This window comes from Microtus oregoni, unplaced genomic scaffold, assembly GCF_018167655.1.
Source record: "Microtus oregoni isolate MIOR12 unplaced genomic scaffold, Mior012 000005F_ref0000423, whole genome shotgun sequence".
In the NCBI taxonomy this organism is placed as follows: Eukaryota; Metazoa; Chordata; class Mammalia; order Rodentia; family Cricetidae; genus Microtus; species Microtus oregoni.
This window is the reverse complement of record NW_024543064.1, coordinates 60159300-60184843: the sequence shown is the minus strand read 5'-3', so window position 1 is coordinate 60184843 and position 25544 is coordinate 60159300. Positions and strand designations below refer to the sequence as shown.

At 45.6% G+C, this 25544-nt stretch overlaps 1 protein-coding gene across 4 annotated transcripts in view; it reads right to left on the bottom strand.

Annotated features, from left to right (window-relative positions):
- The window catches only part of Slc24a2 (solute carrier family 24 member 2), a 248471-nt gene that overhangs the window by 70871 nt on the left and 152056 nt on the right, over positions 1–25544 (bottom strand). For all 4 annotated transcript variants that reach the window (XM_041651333.1, XM_041651335.1, XM_041651336.1 and 1 more), the window contains exon 4: positions 22987–23095. In XM_041651333.1, the coding sequence (XP_041507267.1) occupies positions 22987–23095 (109 nt within the window). The remainder of the gene's footprint in view (positions 1–22986; positions 23096–25544) is intronic.

Below are 25544 nucleotides of genomic sequence, written 5' to 3'. Positions count from 1 at the left end.
AACCATTCAGGTAGCTGGACCTGGGAGGGATGCTTGCTAGACACATTTCCTCATCAAGGTTTGCCTCTCTGTACCACAGTCCGGTCCTCGCTGGCTGAGGACGAGACTGGCTTTTATGATGGCTTTGTCTGGGGAAGTGTGGTGGAGCCCGTACGGGGAAACCTGAGCAGTGATGGCATTGTGACCAGTCCCTCTATTGTGGACATTCCTGGGCAGTCAGCTCTGCCATGGCATAAGCAGAGAGCAGAAAGTGACTTTCCTCACTGTGTTTTAAATTTTATTTTGGGAGGAATGGGGATTGCTCATTAGGTCCAACTGTCCCCTGTCATTCTGCAGAATAATACCTGGATTAGGCGAAGCACAGTAGAAGATTTGGAAAGCTAGGTTAGGATCACAGAGGGAGGCGTCAATATAATTATGTGGGAATTATCAGCCTTGAACAGTGAACAATAATGTGTGGTTATTACTGTAGATCATCCAGATGGCTCATAATAAAATGTCCATGTGAGTCCCCAGATACTCTGCCTTCTTATAAATTTGTCCCCTAATTTGCAGCCAGCTTCTCTGTGGTGTTGCTTAGCAATGTCACAGTGCTTGCCGAGCTCTGTCCTGGGAGGCGGGCGCTGACTCAGATTGTACTTAGCCATATTTTACATGCTCTGGATGACCAGGCAAGAAAACTAGACGCTGGATGTGCTGCTCTGCTTTCTTTTTGAGATGAACTCTGGAGGGGGAAGGGGCAGAGGAGAATAAGCCAACAGAAAAAGCAAAGAATTTTTTTTCACAAAGAAAAACAATGAACATCCTAAGCAAAAGGCCTAGCCTAACACAGCGTGATCAGAAAGTCACACAATCTCTTACGAGCATCCTTTTAACTGTGCCATTTCCAACCTCAACAACAATCTTCAGAGAGTTTGACATCCTGACACTTTGCTAGAGTGTGGTTTGTCCCTTTTTCTCCAAGTCAAGGTGAAAAACAGGTGATAATATACTATGATAGCTATTTGCACAGCCTGTAGTCCTGAAGATCTTAACTGTACAACAGAGTCTGCTCTTCTTGGCCAGGAGGCGTGTGTGTGTGTGTGTGTGTGTGTGTGTGTGTGTGTGTGTGTGTCTGGGGATATCTGATCTCCTTGAGACTCGATTTCCGTCATTCTGTAGATGGGAACAATCACGGCCATCTTTTAGAACGGTGTTGAGGATTACAGGTATTTATTGGGTTTGATGCCTTGTTTGGATGCTCTATTAGCATATTTCTCAAACACGATCTTAACAGTTTTTAGGGGCCCCTGAAGAGGGTTGGGGAAAGCTGAGCTTTTCACTGATAATATCTACAAACACCTTGGCTACATTTGTATATCTCTGTAAACTGGATGGTTGTGCTTACAAAATCAAACACAAGCCCTCTGCGATTCAGTTCTACCAGATCTGGGGTGAAAGTTCTAGATGTGTTTGTTGCTCTTAAAATTGGCAAAATATTCAGTGCTTCTGATTTTCTTTAAAGTCTGTTGAGATTGTGGATATAGACAGGCAAACATGTTTCATAAACATATAAATTTGACCAAGATCTATGGTTGGGGGAGGGGCAGCTAACGCGATGCTGGGTTACTCAGGGACTGGCATGGAGCCTTAGTGATCCCAGAGATGAATTTCCCCCAGTTCTGTTGTCTCCTCTGCTCTGTCTTCTGTGTGCCACCCCCTTTAGGTGAGGTCTGTGTGTTATACTCCAATGGTCTTACCTGAATTCTGCTTTCCCGGGTTTTCATACCACTTGTCAAACTGCAGTGTTTTCTTTGATTTTTTTTAAATTTTTTTTTTTAATCAGGGTAATCTTTTCAAAAGACAAAATGAAAACCCAGTGTTTCTTAACCATACAATACTGTCTGTCTGTATTGGAACTTCATTGCATCTCCCAAGTTACTTCCCCCTCCAAAACCATGCTTTGAGGCTCCCTCCTGCAGACATCACTCCCTGCACGCTCACAGCCCTGCCATAAGCCATTTCTTCCTGCTCTACTATGCCAGGTACTTGCTTCTGCTGTTGTGCTTGTCAAATCTGCCTTAACCTGCTTGCTTTGGGGCAAGGAATCACTGCATTTATTTTGCTAATTCCGTCTGTGGGTGATCTGTAGGTGCTCTGTCAACAATTAAATTCCCACTTCAAGTGTTCTGAGTGTCTCCTTTCAGCCCTGTTTTTGGTACTTCTGCCTAGGATGGTTCTCCATTTTCTTCTCTGATTCTGCAAGTTTGTCTACTCTTTACAGTATCTGTGGGGAGGAAGTATGTTAAGGGAAAAATGTAGCATTACTCTTGGAATGCTGTTCACTGCTTCCATCGTGGGAGGAGTTACAGCATGCAAATGAGGCAGAAGAGGAGAGAGAGCTCAGCACCCAGACGACGTGGAGGGAAAACACTGCCAAGAAGAGAAAATGCTGCATCCTGCTGGAGAACACCTTGGGCAGGTTCCTGGATTTCTTCCCTGGGGCCTGGCTGGATCTAGTGGTTTGTGTCTCACACAGAGTATCAGAGATAAAGTTTATGCAATTACTGGATGAGCATTGGTGGGCTTCTACCCTTTGATACATGAAGCATCTATAGGGTAAGTGTTCTGAGGTTGGGATGGAAGAAGGGTGAGACATCAACAAACAAACAAACAAAATCTCATTGTTCAAGAGGAAATAAAGGGAAAATGTGAGTCAGAATGGGAGAATGAGAGAGATCTGAGGTTCCAGGGGTAAAAGACACAACAGAAAGGCAACCAGCGTCATTGCCGTGGAGGTGACTGAGAGAAACAGCATCCTTATGATTAGATAGTCTATGTGATGGCATTGTCCTGGCTGCTATTCCACTAACTACTTAGCTCTTGACCTCAGCAGAAATAAGCAGCCCACATGAACACAAACTTAGAAGACTGGATTTGAAGTTGGAAGAAGACTAACAGGAATCTCTAAAACTTATCATCTGTTCCAAGCATAAGTTTGTTCATTACCACCACATCTTTAAATATTGTCCCGATGGATAGGGACCACACAGGCGGATGGAATGAAGGGTATGTTTCACAGTTACCCTATTGTATATCTGAAGTGAAACAGCGAATACGACAAAGCAGGGATACGGTAATCGTCTAAGCCCTGCGGACTCTAAGGATTGTCTCAGCAGGCTTTAGAATTATTGCAGCAACTGCTTTTCTAGGGTTTTAATCGCTGTGTTGGGAAGAGTTTTTTTCCCCCCTGTCCGAGGACCATACTAAAGGTGTGCACTCCAGGTGAAATTTGAACCTTCCAAAGGAAACAAGTGAGGTTCTATGCCACACAATTTCCTCTCTGTACAAAAGACGGGAGAAGTTTGCAGGCACGGGAGCTCCAACTGTGCCGTGCCAGGACAACTTGTGCCCAACTAGCAGGCGAATGACAGGAAACCAGCCACGCTGCCCTCCATGGCCAAGCAGGTTCCTTTACAAGGGAAAATGCAGACAGCGAATTAAAGGGTGTATTGTGTAGTATTGGAGATGGGACCGAGAAGCATGCTTGTCAGGTATTCTATCACTGAGCTAGCTACACCCTCAGAACTGTCTGACTTGGAATTTCCATCCACGCTCTTACAGAGTTGTTCTGGTTGACCTAACCTCCTGAGAAGTTGGGTTTGGAGGTTTGAATGAGAATGTCCCTCCTATTTGAACACTTGCTCCTCTATTGGTGGCACTACTTGGGGGAAGTTGTGGAGACTTTGGAAGGTTGAGTCTTTTTTAAAAAATGATTTATGTGTGTGAATGCTTTGCCTGAATGTATGTATGTGCATCATGTATGTGCAAAGGCCCACAGAAGTGAGAGGAGGACATCAGCTCTCCTGGAACTGGATGGTTGTGAGCCACCAAGTGGATGCTGGGAACCGAACCCAGGTCTTCTGCAAGAGCAGCCAGTGGTCTTAGTTGCTAAGACATCTCTCCAGCTCCTGGAAAGTGGAGTGCTGCTGGAGAAGTACATCACCCGGGGTGAATGCTGAGCGTTTATAGTCCTACTCCACTTCCGTTTGGCTTTCTTTGCTTCTTGTCTGCCTTTGAAGGTGTGGTCTCTCAGCTTCCTGCTCCTGCCTCCATGCCCGCGGGGTGCTGCTAGCCTTTCTCTCACAGGGGAGAATTTTCTTCTCAAAAGTTTTCTGATATGAGAGTCACTCACTGTTGAATTTAATTCCTTCTAATGACAAATGTTTTGGCCAAAAGGCTTTTAAGTTGAAACAAAGCTCCTTCCATCATGAGTTGTTTGGGCATGAGAACTGCCACCCTGGAAGTCAATTGAAAGTAGCTGCACAGATACTGTAGCTCTAGTTCCAAAGTTCAGGTTCAACCATGGCATTGAGCTACCTGTCCACAAGCAGTCTGGCACAAGCATTGGCTAATAGGTCCCCAGAAACTTGCTTATAATGACAGTTTCTAAAAGAAAATGTTCTGAATGGGGTTGCCACTCATGCCAGCTTGTGACAGAAAATTGTTTTGTGAATGGATGGGTGGATGCATGAATTCCCCCTGCCCCAGTGATCTGATGTAGACCTGAGAGCTTTACATAAACAACAATGTTCGTCTGTTTTCAGAAACATGTATGTGCACATGAACATATAATATAGTCTCATCTGATCACAAACAACCTGTGAAGGACAGTGTGGTGTGGGCGAAGATGATTTTAATGGCAGAAGAAGCCAGATCTGGCAGACTTGGTCATGTAACGTCAGGAGAGAAGGGACCTGAGAGCCACTTGAGGTTGTATGCACTTAATAGGATCAGCATCCCTATGATAGCGACAAGCACCTCCCAGGGGGATGGGACAAAAAGGAAGGACCATCTCACTACTGAATGTAGGCATTCAGCTCAAATGCCTTTATTTATTTATTTATTTATTTATTCATTCATTTATTTATTTATTTGGTTTTTCGAGACAGGGTTTCTCTGTGGTTTTGGAGCCTGTCCTGGAACTAGCTCTTGTAGACCAGACTGGTCTCGAACTCACAGAGATCCACCTGCCTCTGCCTCCTAAGTACTGCGATTAAAGGCGTGTGCCACCACCGCCCGACTCAAATGCCTTTATTATGGAAGGAAACAATAACAGCCTACATTTTATGGTGACATTCATGTTTGAATCTGCACTTTGAAAATGCCCTTTCACCTTCAGGATTGCTCTGCCCTCTGCCCCACCCCTGAATCCAAGGGCTGTCTGGAAAACTGCTTTTCATCTCTGACGCTCTGAGTCCTCCCTTCTGAAAGAGGGGCTGTTGGAACATAACTTCCAAGGAAGCAAATGAGGTGCAATCTTGTGCTTCATCGTCAGTCTGTCTCCTTCATGCTACATTGAACCTCGAATGTCATCAAAGCAAATTGTGGCCGGGTGTGTGTGGGGGGAGACCATTCCCATACTCAAAAGCATTTACTTCAGTAAGACTATCCACATTCCCTTATGCTCTAATTGATATTTACTTATAACGTGTACCACACAAGGTGTGACTCCATTTCAATCATCTTTGATGGTCAAATACAGAAATAAGCTTTGTTATTCGCTAAAAAGAGGGGCTAACCAACCTGTCCTGTCAATAGCCTGCTCGCCTCTATCTGGAGGTTTGGGGTCTTTACCACTGTCACCTTATTAAACTGTGGTTCCAGTTTCTCTCCCCTCCCGCTGCCTATTCACTTCCCTGGCCGAGGCTGTGTGCAAACATATTTCTTGCTAATTTAAACTGATGTATAACTTGGGACAGCCAGAAAGGTTACACCACCGCTTCCAGGGACACCACCGTCGTTTGAACGCAACAGGCATGAAATGACTTTCTTCAGGGATCAAATGGAAACTTGTAAAAGCTTGTTTTCTAGCTCTTTCCTTTAAACACCAGAAGCTGGGAGAAATAAATAACAAGTTCTGGTGTCTGGTAAGAAAAAAAAAGAAAGCTCAGCAAGGGAGTAGAAGTTGAATCTTCATGTCAGCTCCTCACTGACATTCACTCGTGTTGGAGCATTGGAAGGCTATGGAATAGAGAGACAGATGGCTCAGTGCAGAGATGATGTGGGTGTGTGGGGGTGGGTGTGTGACTGTGGACAAGAGCCCCGTGTGGGCAAATGTCTCAGCTTGGACGCCAAACGTCAGGCCAGCCTGGCTGTTAGCACTCACAATGTTTTTGAACATGTTTCTTCAGAGGCAAAACACGTCTACGTTCTTAGCACTGTTGCTGAGAGAATCCCGCAGATGACATCAGCTGTGTCACACGGAGCAGAGACTCATAAAGTCCACTCTCCTGAGGCCAGGAAAGGGCTCAGTGGGTTAAGGGCATGTTTCCCCAGCACGAGACCTGAGTTTAGACCTCTAGCACACACAAGCTGGGAGTAGCAGCAGATGCCCCGGTCATGGTACCCAGGGAAAAGCAGAGACAGAAAGAGCATAGAGCTCACTGACCAGTCACTCTAGACAACTTGAGCTCCATGTTCAGTGAGGGCCTAGCTCAAGAATTCGTTGGAGAGCAATAGAAAGCAGGCAACATCAACCTCTGACTTCTATAGGCACACACACATATGACATACACTCATGCATACACACATATGCCCACACTCAGAGACAAACAGACACATAAGACACCTACACACACATACACAGGCACATACACACACATACACAGGCACATACACACACAGGCACATACACACACATACACAGGCACATACACACACACATACACAGGCACACACACACAGGCACATACACATACAGGCACATACACATACATACACAGGCACATACACACACACACACACACCAAGGCACACATTTGCTGAGACACACAGACACACAGTGCACATACACACATACACAGGCTCACATAAAGACACAGACTCACAGTCTCTCTCTCTCTCTCTCTCTCTCTCTCTCTCTCTCTCTCTCACACACACACACACACACACACACACATGACACACACAGAGGCACACACATACTCTTTGATGGGAGAGGCTGACAGGCCTGTAGTTTAGTGGGCAGTCAGGGACATCCAGTATGGCCACTCCTCTTAAAGGAGCGCTCATGTCTGTTGAGCCTACAGTTCATATTCTGAGCCTCCCTGAACCAACCAGCCTCTCAGATGCTCACATTCCCTGCACTTCTGCAATCTACCTTTGCAGCTCCTAGTCTCCAGCAATGCTTTCTGACGGCCCTTCTTCCGGCTTCCTACAGCGATACAGATTCCTCAGGACCTGGTAAGCTGCACGTGTGTCAGAAGCTTATGCTAAGCCGGCCTCAAGGCTTGTGGTGTATACGCACAAAAACACTTGATGAACGCCCTCCTTAAGCACAAGCAGAGGGGTCTGTCTTTAATACTCTGGGAAGATTCCCCTCCCCTGTGCTTCACCAAGAGCAGGTCACAGATTGTGGGGCATCCAGGGGCATCGTCACTGCCTTGACCAAGTCTGCTTTCTTTCCTCAGATTTAACTCGAGCATCTAACACACAAGCTTTGTGAATGATTCTTCAGCTCCGGTTGGCACACCTTCCTTTTTCCCCTCTTTATTGCCCAAAAATCTCTTCTGCTCTCCTTATTTGGTTTACATAAATTTACAAATCGATTAGGAAGTCTCACGCAGTATCCTTTTGGGGTTTCTAGGTTTGTGCTGCCTTTGGAGTGTAATTAGGGAAGAACGGGCATCTCCCTGACACACCGCCTTCTACTTTGGTTTCTCTTATGTTCTTCAGGAAGGTTGATAGCGTCAATTATTTTTGCTGCAAAAATTTTAAGTATTTATTTCGAGTTTATTCTTTGTACTTTGTCAGGCTTTGTCGGTATTTTGTGTCTGTCTGTTCTGTCACTGGCACTGCTGTGTCATAGGGAGGTTACTGAATCGGGCACAGTCAGAGGCGGCCTGAAGTGCTCTGGAGTTATAACCATTTAAAGACTTTTTGACTATTCCATTTGGAAATTGCTTTGAACAAAAGAACTCTGCTGATTTTAAAAAAAAGGAAAATACGTGATCTACAGTGTAAGGAAGATTGTGAAAAAAAAAATATACGTTCTCTTTTCATTTGTGAAGCTTTGATATAAAGACCTTCTGCAGTCTAGGTCGCTGATGATGTCACCTGCTTACCCCCCACCGCCTGAGTCATCAGGCTGTCCTGTAGCAATCAGAGAGGGAAAGAGGGCACAAAAGGTCCCTTTGAAAGGCATCACCAGTGTGGCCAATCCGCAGGAAGGTGAGAGACCATGGGCTCTGCTGGGGAAGTGGGCTTAGCCCAGGGGAGTCTGCCTAACTGCAGACAAGGACAAAGAGTGTATCCCACTGGGATGGTGGAACCAGTTGAAGACATCCCCTTACAGCATTCTGAAGGTATTATCAGGAAAAGCAGCCTCAAGGAGTCCGTCTGGGAGCTCCATGAGGAACTGCTGCTGTCCTAAACCATCTCACATACTGCTCCTACAAATAAAACCGTGAGAAATGAAGAAAATGCAAGTCCAATCTTTTATCTCCAAAGCATGGAGAAGGTACTAGACTTACAAAAGGATTTAAAGCAGTGGAAGAGGAGCTATGCTTTTCTGCCTCAAGATCCCCTTAACCTCAAACCATGCTCTGAGTAACGGATTACAGGGCTCGGGGTGTGGGTGGGGGGTGAGAGGGTGGTTGTGCACTGTGATTGACTGACTCAGACAACCTTCTTCTTCTTCTTCTTCTTCTTCTTCTTCTTCTTCTTCTTCTTCTTCCTCTTCCTCCTCCTCCTCCTCCTCCTCCTCCTCCTCCTCCTCCTCCTCTTTCTTCTTTTGGTTTTTCGAGATAGGCTTTCTTTGCACCTTTGGGGTCTGTCCTGGAACTAGCTCTTGTAGACCAGGCTGGTCTCGAACTGTCTTCTGAGTGCTGGGATTAAAGGCCTGTGCTACCACTGCCTGGTGACAACCTACTTCTTAGACTTTTGTAGTGGTGGTATTTTTTTAAAAAACTATTTCCATGGAATGCAATAAGTAAATATCAAGGGAAAGAAAAGGAAAGAAAATGAAGGAACAAAGTATTTGGAAGAAGTCTGGGACTCATGAGGAAGTGAGAAGCAGAGTGAGGCTGTTTCTCCCTGCAGCAAAGATTGAGGGGAGGGTTTCATCTGACCACCCAGCAAGGGCACAAACCAGTCAACTGCCCCAAGAAGGTGCCATTTTAATGGCTGTGGACACAATAGGAGTCAAAGCATAGAAGTTTGCTTCTCGCTAGTGTTAGATGAACAATTGAATAGGACTTTGTTGATTAGAACAAAAGAGCCCTTCAGCAGAGCACAGCCATGTACACAGTTGTTCAGAAGAAAAATTATAAAACCAGTATTCATTCTAGTTGACATATATATGCTGTATATATATACAATATATATTTCACAACAAAGACACACACACACACACACACACACACACACACACACACACATCTATGGGTCTGTTTGAGCCAGGCACTGGGAGTAGAACACAGCCTGCTTCAAATTCTGTCCTGCTGGCCATATAAAGGGAGGCACAGGCAGGAACAACAAATAAATGTGGTAAGCATTATGGGGAACTACAGAGCAGAGCAAAAGAGACGGGAACTCTGACTTATTAGCATTGTTTTTATTTGGATAGAACTGTCAAGGTTAACTAAGACCTCTCTGATCAGGTATCATCTGAAAGCTGACTCAATGGATAGGAGAACAGGAGACATGTAGATGTCCAGGGGAAGAGGGAATGTGTGTAAAGGCCTAGTGATGAAACCGAGCTTAGAGTTTGTAGGCATGTCTAGGTAGTCAGAGAGGTGTAACAAAGGGGAAAAATCAACGAAAGAAGAGAGAGGGACAAGCAGTGACAAAGGAAGATGAAGGGAGGCAGAAGGGAAGAGGAGGAGCAGGAACAGAAATGAAAAGAGGAAGAGGGAGGGCAAGGAGGGCCAGAAAGAGGGGGAGTTTTGTAAATCACAGGGGACTCCATGTGTAAGGGCTTTGAGCAGAGGCAGGTCATGACTTCCTTCCTTCCTTCCTTCCTTTTTCCTTCCTTCCTTCCTTCCTTCCTTCCTTCCTTCTTTTCTTCCTTTCTTTCTTTTTTGACTTTTTTTTTTTTTGACTTTTCTATTGCTGTGATAAAGACCATGACCCAAAGCAACTTGGGGAAGAATGGGTTTATTCGGCTTACAAATCCTGATCATAGTCCATCACTGAAGGAAGTCAGGACAGGATCCTGGAGGCACTGAAGCAGAGCCCATGGAAGAAGGTTGCTTACTGGCTCACTCCCCATGGCTTGCTGAGCAGGCTTTGTTATACCACCCAGAACCATACCTCCAGGGTTAGCACCACCCATATTAGGCTAGGCCCTCCCACATCAATTGTTAAGAAAATACTCCATGGGCTTGCCTACAGGCCAATCCAAGGGAGGAGTTTTCACAATTGAAATTCCCATTTTATAGCACCATGTCTGCCTGCACGCTGTCATGTTCCCTGTATAATGAAAATGGACTAAATCTCTGAAACTGGAAGCTGCTACCTCAACTAAATGTTTTCCTTTGTAAGAGTTGCCACAGTGATGGTGTCCCTTTACAGTGATAGAAATCATAAAACAGCAATCTATATTCTTAAAGCAGTTCAGTGAAGTCAACGAGATAGGAAGTAGTATTCTTATTTTATAGACGAGGACTCTCACACAGCTGGTAAAAGACAGAACTAGGCTTGGAACCCACAGGGCCTGGGTCTAGAGTCAATCTGCTTTACTATAAAACCCTGTGCTGGAATTATTCTCTGATGATTCAATGCCCACAGTTTTCCATAAAGATCAGCAATCAACCTGCATCTTCTTGAGTAGTGTATATAATCTCATGAGTTTGATACTTCTGCTCAGCTAGTAGTAGGTCCCTAGGGTACGGACTTTGGAAACTGTCCAGTATGGGTCTGTCTAGATTGACATTTTATTCTTGTGTCACCTTAGGCAGACTTGGCCTCTTTTTGATGTCTGTGTCCTCTGCATGATGGAGAGTGCCCAGGAGAGATACTCTGCTTCATGTAGAACTTGTGACAGCGTGCTGGCCTGCAGCAAGCACCCTGCAAATATGTGTGTTTTATTTTCAGATGCATTCAAAGCAGACGGTGCATTACACTTTAAAATACTCCCCCTAGCAGCCAAGTTTAAGGTTAATAAAGATGGCTTGTTTAGAAAAATGTTAAAATCAATATGGAACAGTGAGTTTATTAGAGGGATCAGTTCAGACAGGCACGGTGTGTGTAATCTCAAAGACTGAGAACTCTGGTCCACCAGAACTATCGCATAAAGGAAAATAAATGTATTTCAGTCATTTTTCTCTCTTACTTGTTAGCATCCAGGCTTTATGCTGGCCCGTCCCTGTCACCTGGGATGCTCTTGTCAGTACTCAGGCAAATACTTAGTCAACCCAGGGTGCTATGGCTGGATGTCACTACTTATTCTACGTACATGTATTGTGTGGCTGTGTAAGGCTCTGTACGCATGCACAAAGGCTCCCTTTTAAAGTAGGTTCTGCCTTTTCCTCTCTCTTCATGACTTTCCTTTCCCGGTTGACTATCACGACCTCCTCTTTCACCTCTATTGATAAACTCCCATGTGGGTTTGTTGTATATAGAGATTTGTTCTCACTGCCGCTGAACTACAATATTTGGTGCTGTGAGACTTGACCGCTCCTCCTGGTACTCTGAGTGGTGGAATCCTGAACAACAACTAACTAACCACTCATCTGTTAGCCCCCTTGGCATAACATTGGCTGCAATTGGTGAGGTTCATTTTTCTCATTTGACTTAAATGCTTCCCTGACTGTTCCTCTGGTGTCCTTGAAAGTGAGGGAACCCCCAGTCACAGCCTTCAGGGCTACAGCTGGCCCCTTTTGCTGACAACCACCTCTGGCCATCCCCCATGAGTAAGGCCTCGTTTCTTGGACCCGAGTGCCCCTCGGGCTTAGCACCTCAGCTCCCGCTCTTTACACGACAGCTCACAGGGCAGCGTGTGCCTTTCTCATCTCTCGGACCTGAGTGTCCTTTGCACTTAGTCCCCCAACCCCTCCCTCTACCCCAGTGCTTTTCTTGCTCCATCCTCACTTGGTAAGAAGCCAATGGATCTCATTTTTTTCCTTTTCTGTCTCACTCGTGGGGAATAAGCTTACCAAAAATATAAGCCCATCCACTCCTCTGGGATGTCTTCTAGAAAATCTAAAAACCCCATGCTTAATGCCCTATTTAAAGGCTTCTAAACTCATCTGCCTTTGTACTCAGAAATAGCCCGAATACTCCTTAGATAACAACTCAAAGTGTCCAACTAATGGCAGTTTAGAACCTGAAATTTTATGGGACCTTTCAAACTTCTGCCAGCGAATGGGCAGATGGAAGGAGCTACTTTATATACAAGCATTTTTCTACCTCAATTCCAAACCCTCTCTCCATGCTTCACCGTCTAATGTCCTCCTAGCTATGCAATCTGAGCTAGAAGAACCTCCCACTAACCTGGACCCTGCTAACGAACCCCACCATTCTGTCCTCAACACAACTGCCCATAAGTTCCTCCAGCTTCTTCCTTTTCTCCAGCAATGGGGCTGAGGCCGGTTCAACCACCCGATTCTCACCTGCTTTCTCCCTTCCTGTTACTCATCCTCACGCTGCTATGGGACCCCACCCTACCCAAAGCAACCCAAACCAACCTGGCCACAGTTTTCTCCTTGCGAGAGGTAGCTGGAGTGGATGGACTGGTTGAGGTACATGCCCTTTCCTCACTGGCAGAACCTTCTCAAATAGAAAAAAATAAGCTAGGTTCTTATACATCTAACCCTACCACTTTCATAAAAGAGTTCCAATATATTACACAATCTTACAGTCTCACCTTTCATGATATCTATCTATCTATCTATCTATCTATCTATCTATCTATCTATCTAAAATCCTAGCTATCAACCTACTCCCTGAGGAATGCAGTTGAGTTTGGGAACAGGGCAGAGCCCATACAGATGAGATTCATCAAACTAATGCAGCACATCCAGTCAGGGCAGAGACAGTCCCAAACTGTGACCCCCAATGGGACTATAATATCCAGAGGATACTCTAGCTAGAGCTCAGTTTACAACCTGCCTCCTGGTGGGTCTCCATAAGGCTGCCCTTAAAGCAGCTAACTATGAGAAACTCTAGGAAATTGTTCAGGACAGACAGGAAAATCCATCTCAGTTCCTATACATCTCACAAAGTCCCCCCCCCCCCAATATAGTAATCTACACCCTGAAAACCCAGAGGGCAGACAACTCCTTATGACCTATTTCTTTTCCCAGAGCTTCCCCAACATTAGGGCTAACCTTAAGTACTTGGTGAGGGGGCCCCTGACCCCACAGGCAGAAGTCTTAGTGCTTGCATTTAAAGTGTACCGTGAGAGAGATGAAAAAGCCCATAAACAAAAAATACCAAATGATGGTCAAGGCCATCTGACAGGCCTCAGTGACTGTCCGGGCTTCTTTGCCCCCTGGGGCTCAAGGACAACTGGGTCCCTGCTTCAAATGTGCTGAGGACAGTCATTAGGCCCAGGTTTGCCTTAATCCCTGTGGGCCACCTGGGCCATGTTCAAAGTGATATCAAGAGGGACACTGTCAGACTGCTTCCACGCACCTCGTGGCATGGGGATATCAAATGCAGACCAAACTTCAGCTGACTGTCTAGATCTGGTCATGGACCATGAAAGGACCCGGGCTCTCTTGACCCGACCACTATCATCTCTGACAGGGAACTCTGGGTAGACATCACAGTCTCAGGGCAGTCCATCTCTTTCCTCTTGGACAGTGGTCCACATACTTGGTCCTGCAGGTGTTTTGGGGGACTCACCTCTCTTCATCTCCTTACTGTTGGGTTAGGGGAACAGCCTTACAACTTCATTAGACCCCACCGCTCAACTGCATTTTCTGGGATAGTCCTCTTACTCATTCATTTTTGGTTGTGCCAACTTGTCCTGTGCACATACTGTACCCTTATTGGGAAAGGATCTTTTAGCCAGAGTGGCAGCTTCTATTTCTTTTGCTTCCCCGTTCATCTGACCCCAGTCTTGCCAGCGACCCTTCTCCTCCTCCTAGACACCCACCCTACTGGTTCCAACATGTCGTTTCCTCTGCCAGTGTTCCAGGTGGACCCTCAAAACACTTACGTTGCTAGAAATCATTCCCCCATCTATCCTCATCCTATTATAAGATCCTACATGGTACATGACCCAAGCCCAGTAGCCAGTCCCACCCCAGAGCCTCTCATCTCTGACCTCCTAAGGAGAAAGAAACTACGTTGTCTTACAGCCTCTCCTTTTAACACTCCTATACTTGCAGTTAAGAAACCTTGAACCACCTGGTTCAAGATTTCCAGCTCATTAATGCTGCCGTGGTCCCCCTCTATCCTGTGGTGCCGAATTCTCTGTATCCTTTCCACTATCCCTCTAGGGACCTCTCATTTCTCAGCTCTAGATCTCAAGAATGCTTTTTTCTCTATCCCTTTCAGTTCTGAGTCTCAAAACATCTTTGTTTTCACCTAGACTGACCCTGACACTCACCTCTCTGCATAGCTCACCTGAAATATCCTACCCTAAGGATTCCAGGACAGCCCACACATATTTGGCCAGGTTCTAGCTTCTGACCTACTTTCTTTGTCTCTCTCCAAGTCTAAATTCATACAGTATGTGGTTGATATTGTCTGTCCTTTGTAGTCTGTCTTTACAAATTAGCTAAACTAATACCCCTGCTCTTCTAAATTTCTTGTCCAGCTGGGACTATAGAGTCTCATTTTCTAAGGTCCAACTGTCCACTCCACTCCTCAGGTCACCTACTTGGGGCTAACCATTACTCCAACCCACTCAGCCATTACTTTATATAGAAACACCTAATCCAGTCTCTTGCAGTCCCCTCTACTAAAGAGGAAATTTTTATCGTTCTTAGAAATAGTTGGCTTCTTACGTTCCTAGATCCCCTCTTTTTCCCTCCTCGCTTGCTTCTTATATGAGGCGGCCCTCAGTTCCCCCACATGAGCCCCTCCTCAATCCCATTACTAAGCCCTTTCAGAAGCTCCAGCAGGCTCTTCTCCAGGCTCCAGCCCTTCATCACCCAGACCTAACTCTTTTCTTCTCTCTCTAGGTAACAGAAAAGGAGGGATAGGCCCTTGGGATCCTAGGCCACCAGCTGGGACCTTCCTTTGCACCTATAGCACACCTGTCCAAAAAAACTAGACCTTACCACCCAGGGATGGACACCCTGCCTATGTGCTTTGGCAGCTGTTGAGTTCCTTATTCATGAATCAAAAAACTTTAATCTTTGCGTTACCCACCACTATCTTCTTCTGCCACAACCTGTCCCATCTTCTAACTTATAAAGGCTTATGAACGCTATCTCCTTCCCAGGTTCTTTCCCTCCAGGTGCCACTAGTAGAAGGTGCCACACTTATGTTCCAATCTTGCCCACCCCTCTATATCTCAAATCTTCTTCCTCGGCTCAACACTGACCCCTTCACACCCATCTCATTCCTGCATTGATACCCTTGAGGAACTACCGCCCATCTTTCACACATACAGGAGGGCACATTGCCTCAGGTCACCTAGGAAGCTCCGTTTTACATGAGGGGACCCGAAAAGCAGGCATCAGATACTAGGGCACTCCCTGCCCATCCCACTAGCCAACAGGCCGAATGAATAGCTCTCACCCGTGCCTTTTAATTGGCATAAGGACAACCCCTAAATATTTACATGAACTCCAAATATGCTTTTCTTATCCTCCGTCCAACATTGCTATTTGGAAAGAGCGCCAGGCTACTTACAACAAAAGGAGGATTCGTAACTAACTCAGGTCAAATTATAGCCACGCTAAAAGCCTCCCATCTCCCCAAAGCTGTAGGAACTATTCACTGCCAGTCTCATCAGACCAACAACTCCATCATCTCTAGGGGAGACAACCGAGTTGATGAGGCAGCTAGAGCCGCAGCCCTCCAAGGCCCAGAATTACCTCATTTACCACAAAGAGTCCACACACTACAACCCATATCACCTTGACACTCAAAAAATTCTGTCCTATCTACACCATCTCTCCCATCCTAATAGCCAGGTTCTGTCTCATTTTGTCAATGAGACAACTCCAGCCCACTCTGAGGACCTGCACTGCTTAAGAACTGTTACTGCCTCTTGTAAAACTTGTCAGATGTCAGACCCCAACTCCCGGTATCATAGCCTCCCTTTTCCTAACCACCAGGCCAGGAGCTTCCTCCCAGGGACAGACTGGCATCTTGATTTTACCCACATGCCTGCAGTCAAATCTTCTGGCTCTAGTGGATACATCTCAGGCTGAGTAGAAGTGTTCCCTACCACTAACTAAAGGGCTCAGACAGTCTCTGACTTTCTCTGGAAAATTATCCCCCGATTTGGAATTCCAGCCTCTCTTAAGTCAGACAATGGTCCTGAGTTCACCTCTCAGATCTCCCAAAACCTATCTAAAGCCCTCAGCATCCCTTGGCATTTTCATATCCCATATCACTTCCCAGTCCTCGGTAAAGATAGAATGACCTAACTGCTCCTTAGTGCTTGATGAACTTCAAAACAAACAAACAAACAAACAAACAAAAAAAAACCCAAAACATTCTTGTTAAAATGTCAGAGGAACTTCACCTTGACTGGGTAAAGCTCTTGACTCTGGCCCTTTTCAGGCTCCTGGGTCTCCCCACATGACCCCTTTCCATCTCCCTCTTTGAATTCATCTATGGGTGGCCAGTTCTAACCCCTGGTCTCTCATCTAAACCCTCACCCCTCCCTTATCACCTACTCACCCCATTACTGCATCACCCCCGTTCCCTCCTAGGAAACTTTACTGACTGCTCTCTGCCTTGACCACAAACCAACCTCATCCATCTCCAATCAACAGAAGGGATCAGGTCCTTCTCTCTCCTCCAGAACAATGCCCCTCACCCCTTTCCCCTAAATGGCAGGGCTCCTTCATAGTAATTCTTGTAACTCCAAGCTAAGTATGAGGACCTCCTTCAATGGATTCTCTTATATCACCTCAAACCATTTATCTCTTCACCTCAAGCTAATCCTTCTTCATACACAGCAACTCCAACAGGACTCCGCTCCCTTAAGTTTCAGATTACACTGAGATCAACTGCCTGGTTTCCAATTCCGGAAGACTGAGGCTTTGTCCCACAACCAGATTGGGAGCCCCATATACTTTCCTTCCTGGCCCTTATCCTTCCCCCTAGACTGTTCTACATTCTCCTGTTTCTACTAATGACACCACCTCATCAATTTCCTCCCTTGTATCCCCAATGATAAATTCAAAAATCTCTGCTCAAACAACTAACCAGCTGTTGTCACAGGACTAGCAGCTGTTAGCTGGAGGTGCAAGACTACCAAACATGTCCAGGAGCTGAGAACCACAGCACTCCAGAGGTATCTATGCCCCCCCCCCCCACCCATATTCAGAGAAGAGGCTCACAGAAAAGATTTTAATGTAACTTCTTACTATCCCTTTATTTAGAAGGTACTAACTCTACAATGACTGCCCTCAGCAATCAACCGCCTGCATCTCCTGAGTGTTAAGGAGATGGCATGATGATGGGGGAAGGAATGGGGGCTTTAAGATTCTTTGATGTAAAGATGGTGATAAGGAGAAAGTGATTTGAGATGAATAAAAGAATGAGACGTGGTCTGGATTCCTCTTTCTTGTTCTGTTACTGTTGTAACTTAAAACACTGACCAATAGGATTCTGATAAGCTGTTAATCTAGCTGACAGAGTTCTGCCCATTATAACTATATTATCATGGCCACAAGTTAGGGATTTAAAACTCCCTTTGGTTTTATTTTATTTTGTTTTAAATGTGTCTAAAACTCATCTTCCCACAAACTCAAAAAATTCCTGTAAGCTCCAGGGAGTTGACTAGGATCCACTTTGGAACGGCATCTTGCCAGGTCTAAACTGCGCTAGATGGTTCCCCAGAGCCTGGACAGCGGTAAGGCAACCATCTCCCGGACATGGCCAGCTTCCCAGTGTTCTCAGGTGCCCCCCAAGACTCTGACACCCTCAGGTCAGCTGGAAGTAGTCTCAAGAACTCAGCGCCCTCATCCCTGTCCCACCTGCTATCCCTTCAAACTCCTCACCTTTTTATAATAAGTAGCTTTATTCTGGCCGGCCCTCTGCCACCTGGCGGGATGCATTTGTCAGTACTCAGGCAAATACTTAGTCAGCCCAGGGTCCTACGGCCGTATGTTACTATGTAATCTATGTACATGTGTTAAATGGCTGTGTAAGGCTCTGTATGTATGCACAAAGGCCCCTTTTAAAGCAAGCTCTGCCCATTCCTTGCTCACTTTTCATCACTTCCCTTTCCTGATCTACCATCACAACCTCCTCTTTCACCCCCATCAATGAACTTCCACATGGGTTTGTTGTATGTTGTAATTCATTCTCATTGCTGCTAAACTACATTACTTTTCTGTCCTTTTTTATTTTTGGTTTTTGATACTGGGTCTTACTTTGTAGCCCAGAGTGGCCTGGAACTAGCAGCAATGCTCCTGTCTTATCTTGGTTTATTTCAACCATCTTAAGAGCCTTAGGCAGAATCTGAGACTTTGTATTCATGAACAACGCATGCTCATAGTTTAGTGTTCCTGAAAAGACACAGGTCAGTTTCGTTTGGCAGACTGACTATGGATTGTCCCTCTTCAGAGTGTGCATTACTTCCGGCACACCAAACAACCATGAACATGTGAACAAAACAGCCTGTGCTTCAAGCTTTCTGGTATCGCTGTCCTGAGAAGCAGGGCTACATTCCTTTCTTGTGCTCTGGGCCAGCTCTGGGATGCTGGACAGAGGGATGTGGGGAAAGTGGGGTCCTGGGACTTTCGAGGCTGGGCTTCCTAGTTCCGCTGGAACTCTTAGCCATCAAGCAGGACATCTGGCTACGTGCACAGGATCAGAGATGACCATGGAGAGTCAGAGATCTTCCTTTAAAAGATTACATGTCAAGAAGTCCCTCTTGGACCTTCCAATTTGCTGGCTAGATAGTTTTCACTACATAATCTCCATCGACACCATATGGAACAGAAGAATCACCCAGCTGACTCCAAACCAAATCTTAAAGTCAGGCTCTGGGTCTTGGGTGCTTTGTGATCTATCAATGGAAGGCATATGCACACACAGTTGGAATTATGGCACTCAGGCCCAGAGGCCAAACCAGCTGCTGATCAAAGGTGTCAGCCAGGGTTCTGTCAACACACTTGTGTGGCACAGATGAGACTGGGAAATATGTTCCTACAGGCCATCTGTTCTAAATGTTTACAATAAAACTGAATACTCCCCTTTGGGAACACTGGCTGCACACCAGTGGTGCCCATGTGCCTCCCCGCCCCGTCAGTGCCAGGAGCACCAGTGAACTGTCTGCCTATGGAAGCTGTTGTAATTTTCACAGCATCAACCGGGGGACAGAACTGGCATGTTCTATATTCTTCAGAGGTTGTAGATTTGCACAAGGACATATGAATTCAAGTGATGAAACCTATACTAAGAGAGTTATAGTAGAAGTATAATAGCTATAGGGAATAAGACTATTTCTGGGAAAGCAGCGGGTTAAGTTTTTGGCTCGTCTTGAAATGGAAAGGCATTGTGAATTCTGTTGGCTGGGAGGGGCTAGCAGAGCAAGCTGTTTGCTTGGCTTTGTGCTATGGAGCAATTCTAAAGCGTCAAAGTGCTTTCTGTATTTTTCAGTCACTCAAGTCCTCCCGGAACTGATTATCTCTCCCATTCACGCTCCGGGAGCCCCTGTCTTTCAGGGAGAGGTTTCACCTTGAAAGCCGGTGCCCAGATTCGGAAGGTGCCTCTTGCTACAGCAGCAGGACAAACAGCTTAATTGCAGCTTAGCTCCACAAGGACCAGGTGTTTTGGAAAATCACTGATGGAGACAACCCAGATTCACTTTTCCTTATCTCACAGAAACAAAACACAACCTCCCCTCCACGCAGGAAAACAAAAACAAGTCCTTTCAGAAACTGAATCCTCCCAACTAAAGAGATACTTCGACTGCTCAGATCTGTGGATAAAGACACACACACACAATACACACAGCATGCACACAAACCACACACAGACACAACACACACACAACACACACATACACACTACACACAACATATACACACTACGCAACACACACAACACATACATAACACACAGTACATACACAGTAACACACATAGACGCACATACTACACATAGACACACACAGCACACACATAATGCACACACACATACACATACAACATACACATAGCACACACACAAACATGCAATACACACAACATACACAACACACAACATACAGACACAACACAAACAGACACACATAACACACAAACACAACACATACAGACAAACAATACACACAGACACACACACAACACAGACACACAGACAACCCACACATATTTACTTAAGATAGAATTTCTCTGAAAGGAGCTCCAAGAACCTGACAATAATGGTTTCTCTGAGGGAGAATTGGGGAACTGAGAAAACTGGGTGGACGGTTGGTAGAGGAGGAGAGCTTGTTTTTACAACAACCCCTTTGAACACCTAAAGGCTCCCCCTGCTCCCCACTAGACTGCTACCTGCTTACCACAATAATGTATGCGAACAGCCTCAAACCTGCTTAGCTCCCCGGCAGTGTGCTGTGTTCTCTGTCTTCATGCCTCTAATCCTTATGGCAGCTTTAGAGGGCGGACATCATTATCACTGGGATTTTATAGATGAAGGAACTGAGGTAGAGACAGGTACATAAGCTGTTCAAGGTCACATAGTTAGTAAATGCAGAAGTGGGATCCAGAGCTAGAGGGTTCGGGCTTGGAGTCTTTTCTCTTTACCATAGAATACCGCCTTTTCAGAAACCCAAACTCCTCAGCAGCTGCCATGACAGAGTTGGGACAGAAACAACTGTTCTTTTCTCAGTTGCATCTCCAGGGCAATAGGGGGTAGAAAAAATGGTTCCCAGATAATCCATGAACGATTCATTGACAACCTCAAGCCCGAATTGGCTTTCAGGGGCTGCAAGGGGTGCTGTAAAAAGCAGGGCGGGAGCATGCACAGGTGAGGGCTGAAGGCCCTGATTTGTCACGGATGGTCAGAGGGCTGAGGAAAAGAAGGGAGGAGAGCAAGGGAAGGTGGGAGAAAGGTGGAGGGAAGGAAGAATGTTCTGGTGGCAGGAACAGGGAAGATGGCGAGATGGGTGAAAGTAGCTATCTGAATACGGGGACTCCAAACGTTTGCAATGAGAAACACACCCTGGGGACTGTGGTGAGGGCCTCATAGCTTCCTCAGAACTTTAGTAAGCCACCAAAGGTTGTTAAGTAGGCGCTTACATAACCGGGTTGACTTCTAAAGATGACCTGAACTGCTGTGTGGGAAACAGATGAAAGCTAAGCAAGAGGACCAGCTCTGAAGTTGCAGAGGGAGCAAGAAGATGGCAAAGAGTGAGCAGTAGGCACACCTGGGGTCTCTGTTGGTCACACAATCCTCTATGGAAGGAGAATAGCGCAGTACGGTGGTGGCCATACACTCAAGCGTGAACATGTTGTCAACTGTAAAGAGCCCAGGGAAGAAAGGTGCTAATGATAAATGAAGAAGCCAGATTCTGGAGAGAGACCCCAACTTGCCCAAAGTCACATGACTGTGTAGTGGCAGGAGGTAGGCGTGACAGTGATTCCTTCACTCCTTTTGTTGGGGATGAAAGGAAACAAGGATGGTGGTTGATGATTCCCTCGTCAGCTGGACCACTGGGTGAACAGAGGGATGCTATCTTGGCTGTTCCCACAGGGATTGGGTAGAATCTGGAGTGCGAAGCCAAACGTCTTGGGGAGGAGCATCATGCCAGCGCTGCTCTGGGGGTAGAATGGGCGCTTTGTAACTGAAATGCTCTGTGCTCTGAAGTGGGATGTGGCCAGGGATCCTCAGTTACTATTCTGAGGAGAGGCTCGTGTCCAATGGGATAGACAGGGCCTGGGGAACTGGTCTTCAGATCCCTGGTTGTCCTTTACACCGTGTAAGTCTTGAGCACCTCTAGGTTGGAAAGACCTTGGCAGTGGTCTATTTTCCATAAGATGTCTGATGTATGCAATATGACTGACAGTCAGATCTCCTGTGTCTGTTCAGTGACCTGTGCCTACTTCTTCGTCTACTTGCCCCACAATCCCTCAAGTGTCTTCCTAGAGAAGGGTGATGAGATTCAGGAGTGGAAGGGTAGACCTGTCTGCTGAACCCCTTTTTGTGGCAGAATTCTGATCACTTATTTGGTTATGGCAGCTATCCACCTACTACAAGAATCATATTTAGGATACCTATGAAACTGAAGAAAAAAAGCATATTTGGCTTTGCGACTAAGTAAAAGTGGAAGGACATAATATACTGGATTCTTTGTGATAGTTCTTATGATAGCCATGGGAGGTGAGCCAGGCCTTTTGGGTCCCCAATGACTGGTCTCAAGGAGTTATGCAGGGCCTTTTGAATGCTTAGATGCTACCCCCATCCACCTGCCAAGAAAACAGTACCATGTTACTGGTCTTCAGAGAACATCACTCTCTAAATTATTCATAGCCCTCCGCAGGAATAGAGTTCTCTTTCCTATTCTTTTTAGGGTATGCAATTTATTTTCACACACAACTTTGTTGAAAGTGATAAAGGGAAATACCAGACAGGAGGGAGACCTTTCTTTCTGTCCCTGCCTCCAAACAAACTGTGTTTATGCCAAAGGCATCAACAGACAGAATCGGCATGTGGAACTCATATTCTACTCCCGGCGTAAAACCACCCTGCCAGGAACTAAGCACTGGTGAATGAAGCCCATGGCAGAGTCAAGATTTCAACTCATGATGTTAACCAAGAGGAGTTTGGCAGGTGCGTGTAACCTCAGCATACATATGCAAAGTATTCGACATCCTCCTCTCCCCCAACAGCAATCCCAAGCCCAAGCCTGACGGTTACCTTCAGCGAGCGGGTCAAGGGTGTGTATCATGAGCTGGAAGATGCTATTCCTCATAAGACTGTTGTGGAGAGAGGCAGAACTCCCACCTCGCTGGAGGCGCGGCTTCGCCTGAGCGGAGAAACCAAAGAGGCCGTTAGTTCTCAGCAACGAACACCATGTACATCACAGAGGGGCCTCGCCCAGCCTGTGGTCACTCATCTTGGCCTCATGGGCATACAAGTTGAACCAAAGAACTTCAAAGCACCTTTCAAATGCCCCAAGGAAATGGTTTTTCTACTAAATGAATCCATTTTGCCCCCACCTCCGCCCCTTTTTAACCAAAGAGATTAGTACAAAGCAGGCAGGGTGCGGCATGCTTCACACCAGGGATTCCATTTCATTCTCAGAATGAGCCTCGTGGGCCCGAGGTTGTTAGTATTAACCTGAAGTCTCTGAGGAGTGAAATGAGGTTCTGTGCCACACAGACAGAAAGTGTTGGGTAGGGGCGTGGATTCCAGGTTTGCTTTTCTTAAAGACTCTTCATAACCTAGCAGACAATCTTTAATCTTTTTAGATTGTGTATTCTATCAGCAAGATCTTTGTTTGTACCTGTTTCTATGTCACCAGACGAGCTACACCATATCGTCTTACACGACTTCTGGGGTTCCTGTCTCTAGCCTCTGACCCAGGAAGCTCTGAGGTCCCTGTTAAGTGAGAAACTGAAAGGGACTTTCCTATTGTGTCTCCAGACAGAGCTTCCTGGCTTCCAAGAAGTCTCCTTGGTACCAGGCCCTTCTAGTTGTATGCTCTGATAGCTGGACCCCAGTGAGCTTCAGGAGATGGGGTTACCAACAAACTTTTACTTTTTTCTTCAAAAACAGCCTTAAATCAAACCAAAGCTGCCCAAACCCTCTTTATTTGGACAGCTTTTTAATCCTGACTAGAAATGGCGTTCTTCTTTGTGGTTGAGTCTGTGGTGGTGAACACAGAGGACAGAGACAGACTTGAGGAGGAGGAGGGCTGCTATAAGCAGATTCATTATTTGCTGATTTTATTTTATTTTTTTTATTTTTCAAGACAGGGTTTCTCCATAGAGCCCCGACTGTCCTAGAACTTATGCTGTAGATCAGGCTGGCCTTTAACTCACAGATGTCTACCATCTACCTGCCTCATCTCACTATAAATCCAATGCCATGCCTGATTTAGATTACTATTTTTTTAAAAAAAAATTTAACTGTTGGTCCAAAAAATTGACCAGAAAATTTTATATGGTCTGGAAAAATCAAAACCTCATTTTCACCAAGTCTTCAAACTTCTCCATCACAAATTTTCCACGAGACCCCACAATTAATCACATGTGGATAGGGTGATATTTTCTAGGACAACTCATCTTTAGAATATTGTAACACAAAAGAAATACAGTTCCAAGTTATTGACCTTATGTCTGTTACTCCAGAAAATACTTATTAAGGGACACGGTTCAAACGTTGTTGGTAAACCTAAAAGCTATTGCAAGATTGGAGCATGGGTAAAATCTCAGGATGTAATACAGGGAGAAATCAGCAGGGATTTTATTGTAATTCTATTAAAGCTGTATTCCTAACCCATCAGAGTTCGGGGGTGAATGAAGGAGAATAGTGGTAACTTAGTGATGAACACCGTTTGAGCTCTTCAAAGGCAGCTGGAGTGCGAGCTGTACCTTGGCCTTGAGTCTAGTGTATCCTCTGGGTGCTCAGTGAATGTCACATCTTTGCTCTGAGTGTTAATGGAAAGCAATACTACAGGGTCACCAACATTTCCATGGCGATCCCTTTCATCCTTAAAAGCCTGTAACATTTAGAAATGCCCTGTGGCATTTAGTTATAGGGGCTTCAGATCAGCAGGTTCAAAATATTCTAGGGGCAAAGGTAGCATACTTAAACCCAGTGGAAATGGAATAACTGTTTGTTGAACACAAAAGCTCACAAGGTTATTTCCTTGCCAGGCAGCACAATATGAAATGTCATGTGTTAATTGCAGAGCAACTGAAAACGTGGTCGTTGTTAGTAATTTGTCATAATAACCACTGCTACTACGGTGGTTATTCTGGGAAACCACAAGAACTCTGCTGTGTGTATCTCTGTTAGACATGAATTATGTCCATGGAAGACACTAAGCATTCTTTCAGGCAGTATTGCATATACTGAATGTTTACATTTCATGCAACAATGCAAAAAGGGTGTGCACGCAGACCCACAAAGAAAACATTTCTCAAGCATTAGATCCCACACTGTCCCCACATTTCAGCCAACATCCCTTGGAATGTAATTTAGACATTTTTACCCCTTTCATGCTTATAAAATTTCAGGCCCAATGGAAGAAAGAATTCAAGATTTTGAAACATAAGACCAGAAATAATTTATGAGTGAATGCCAGAGTTCAATTGTTAGTAATTGTAGGGCAGAAGTATACACCCCCCTCCAATGGATCAAACCACAAGTATTCCAAGGGAGAGGAAGATTTGCAAGCATAGAGCCCCTTCCCACCCCTGCAAGGCACTCTCCACAGGCACAGGAACAGGCAGGCAGGGCTACTGCTT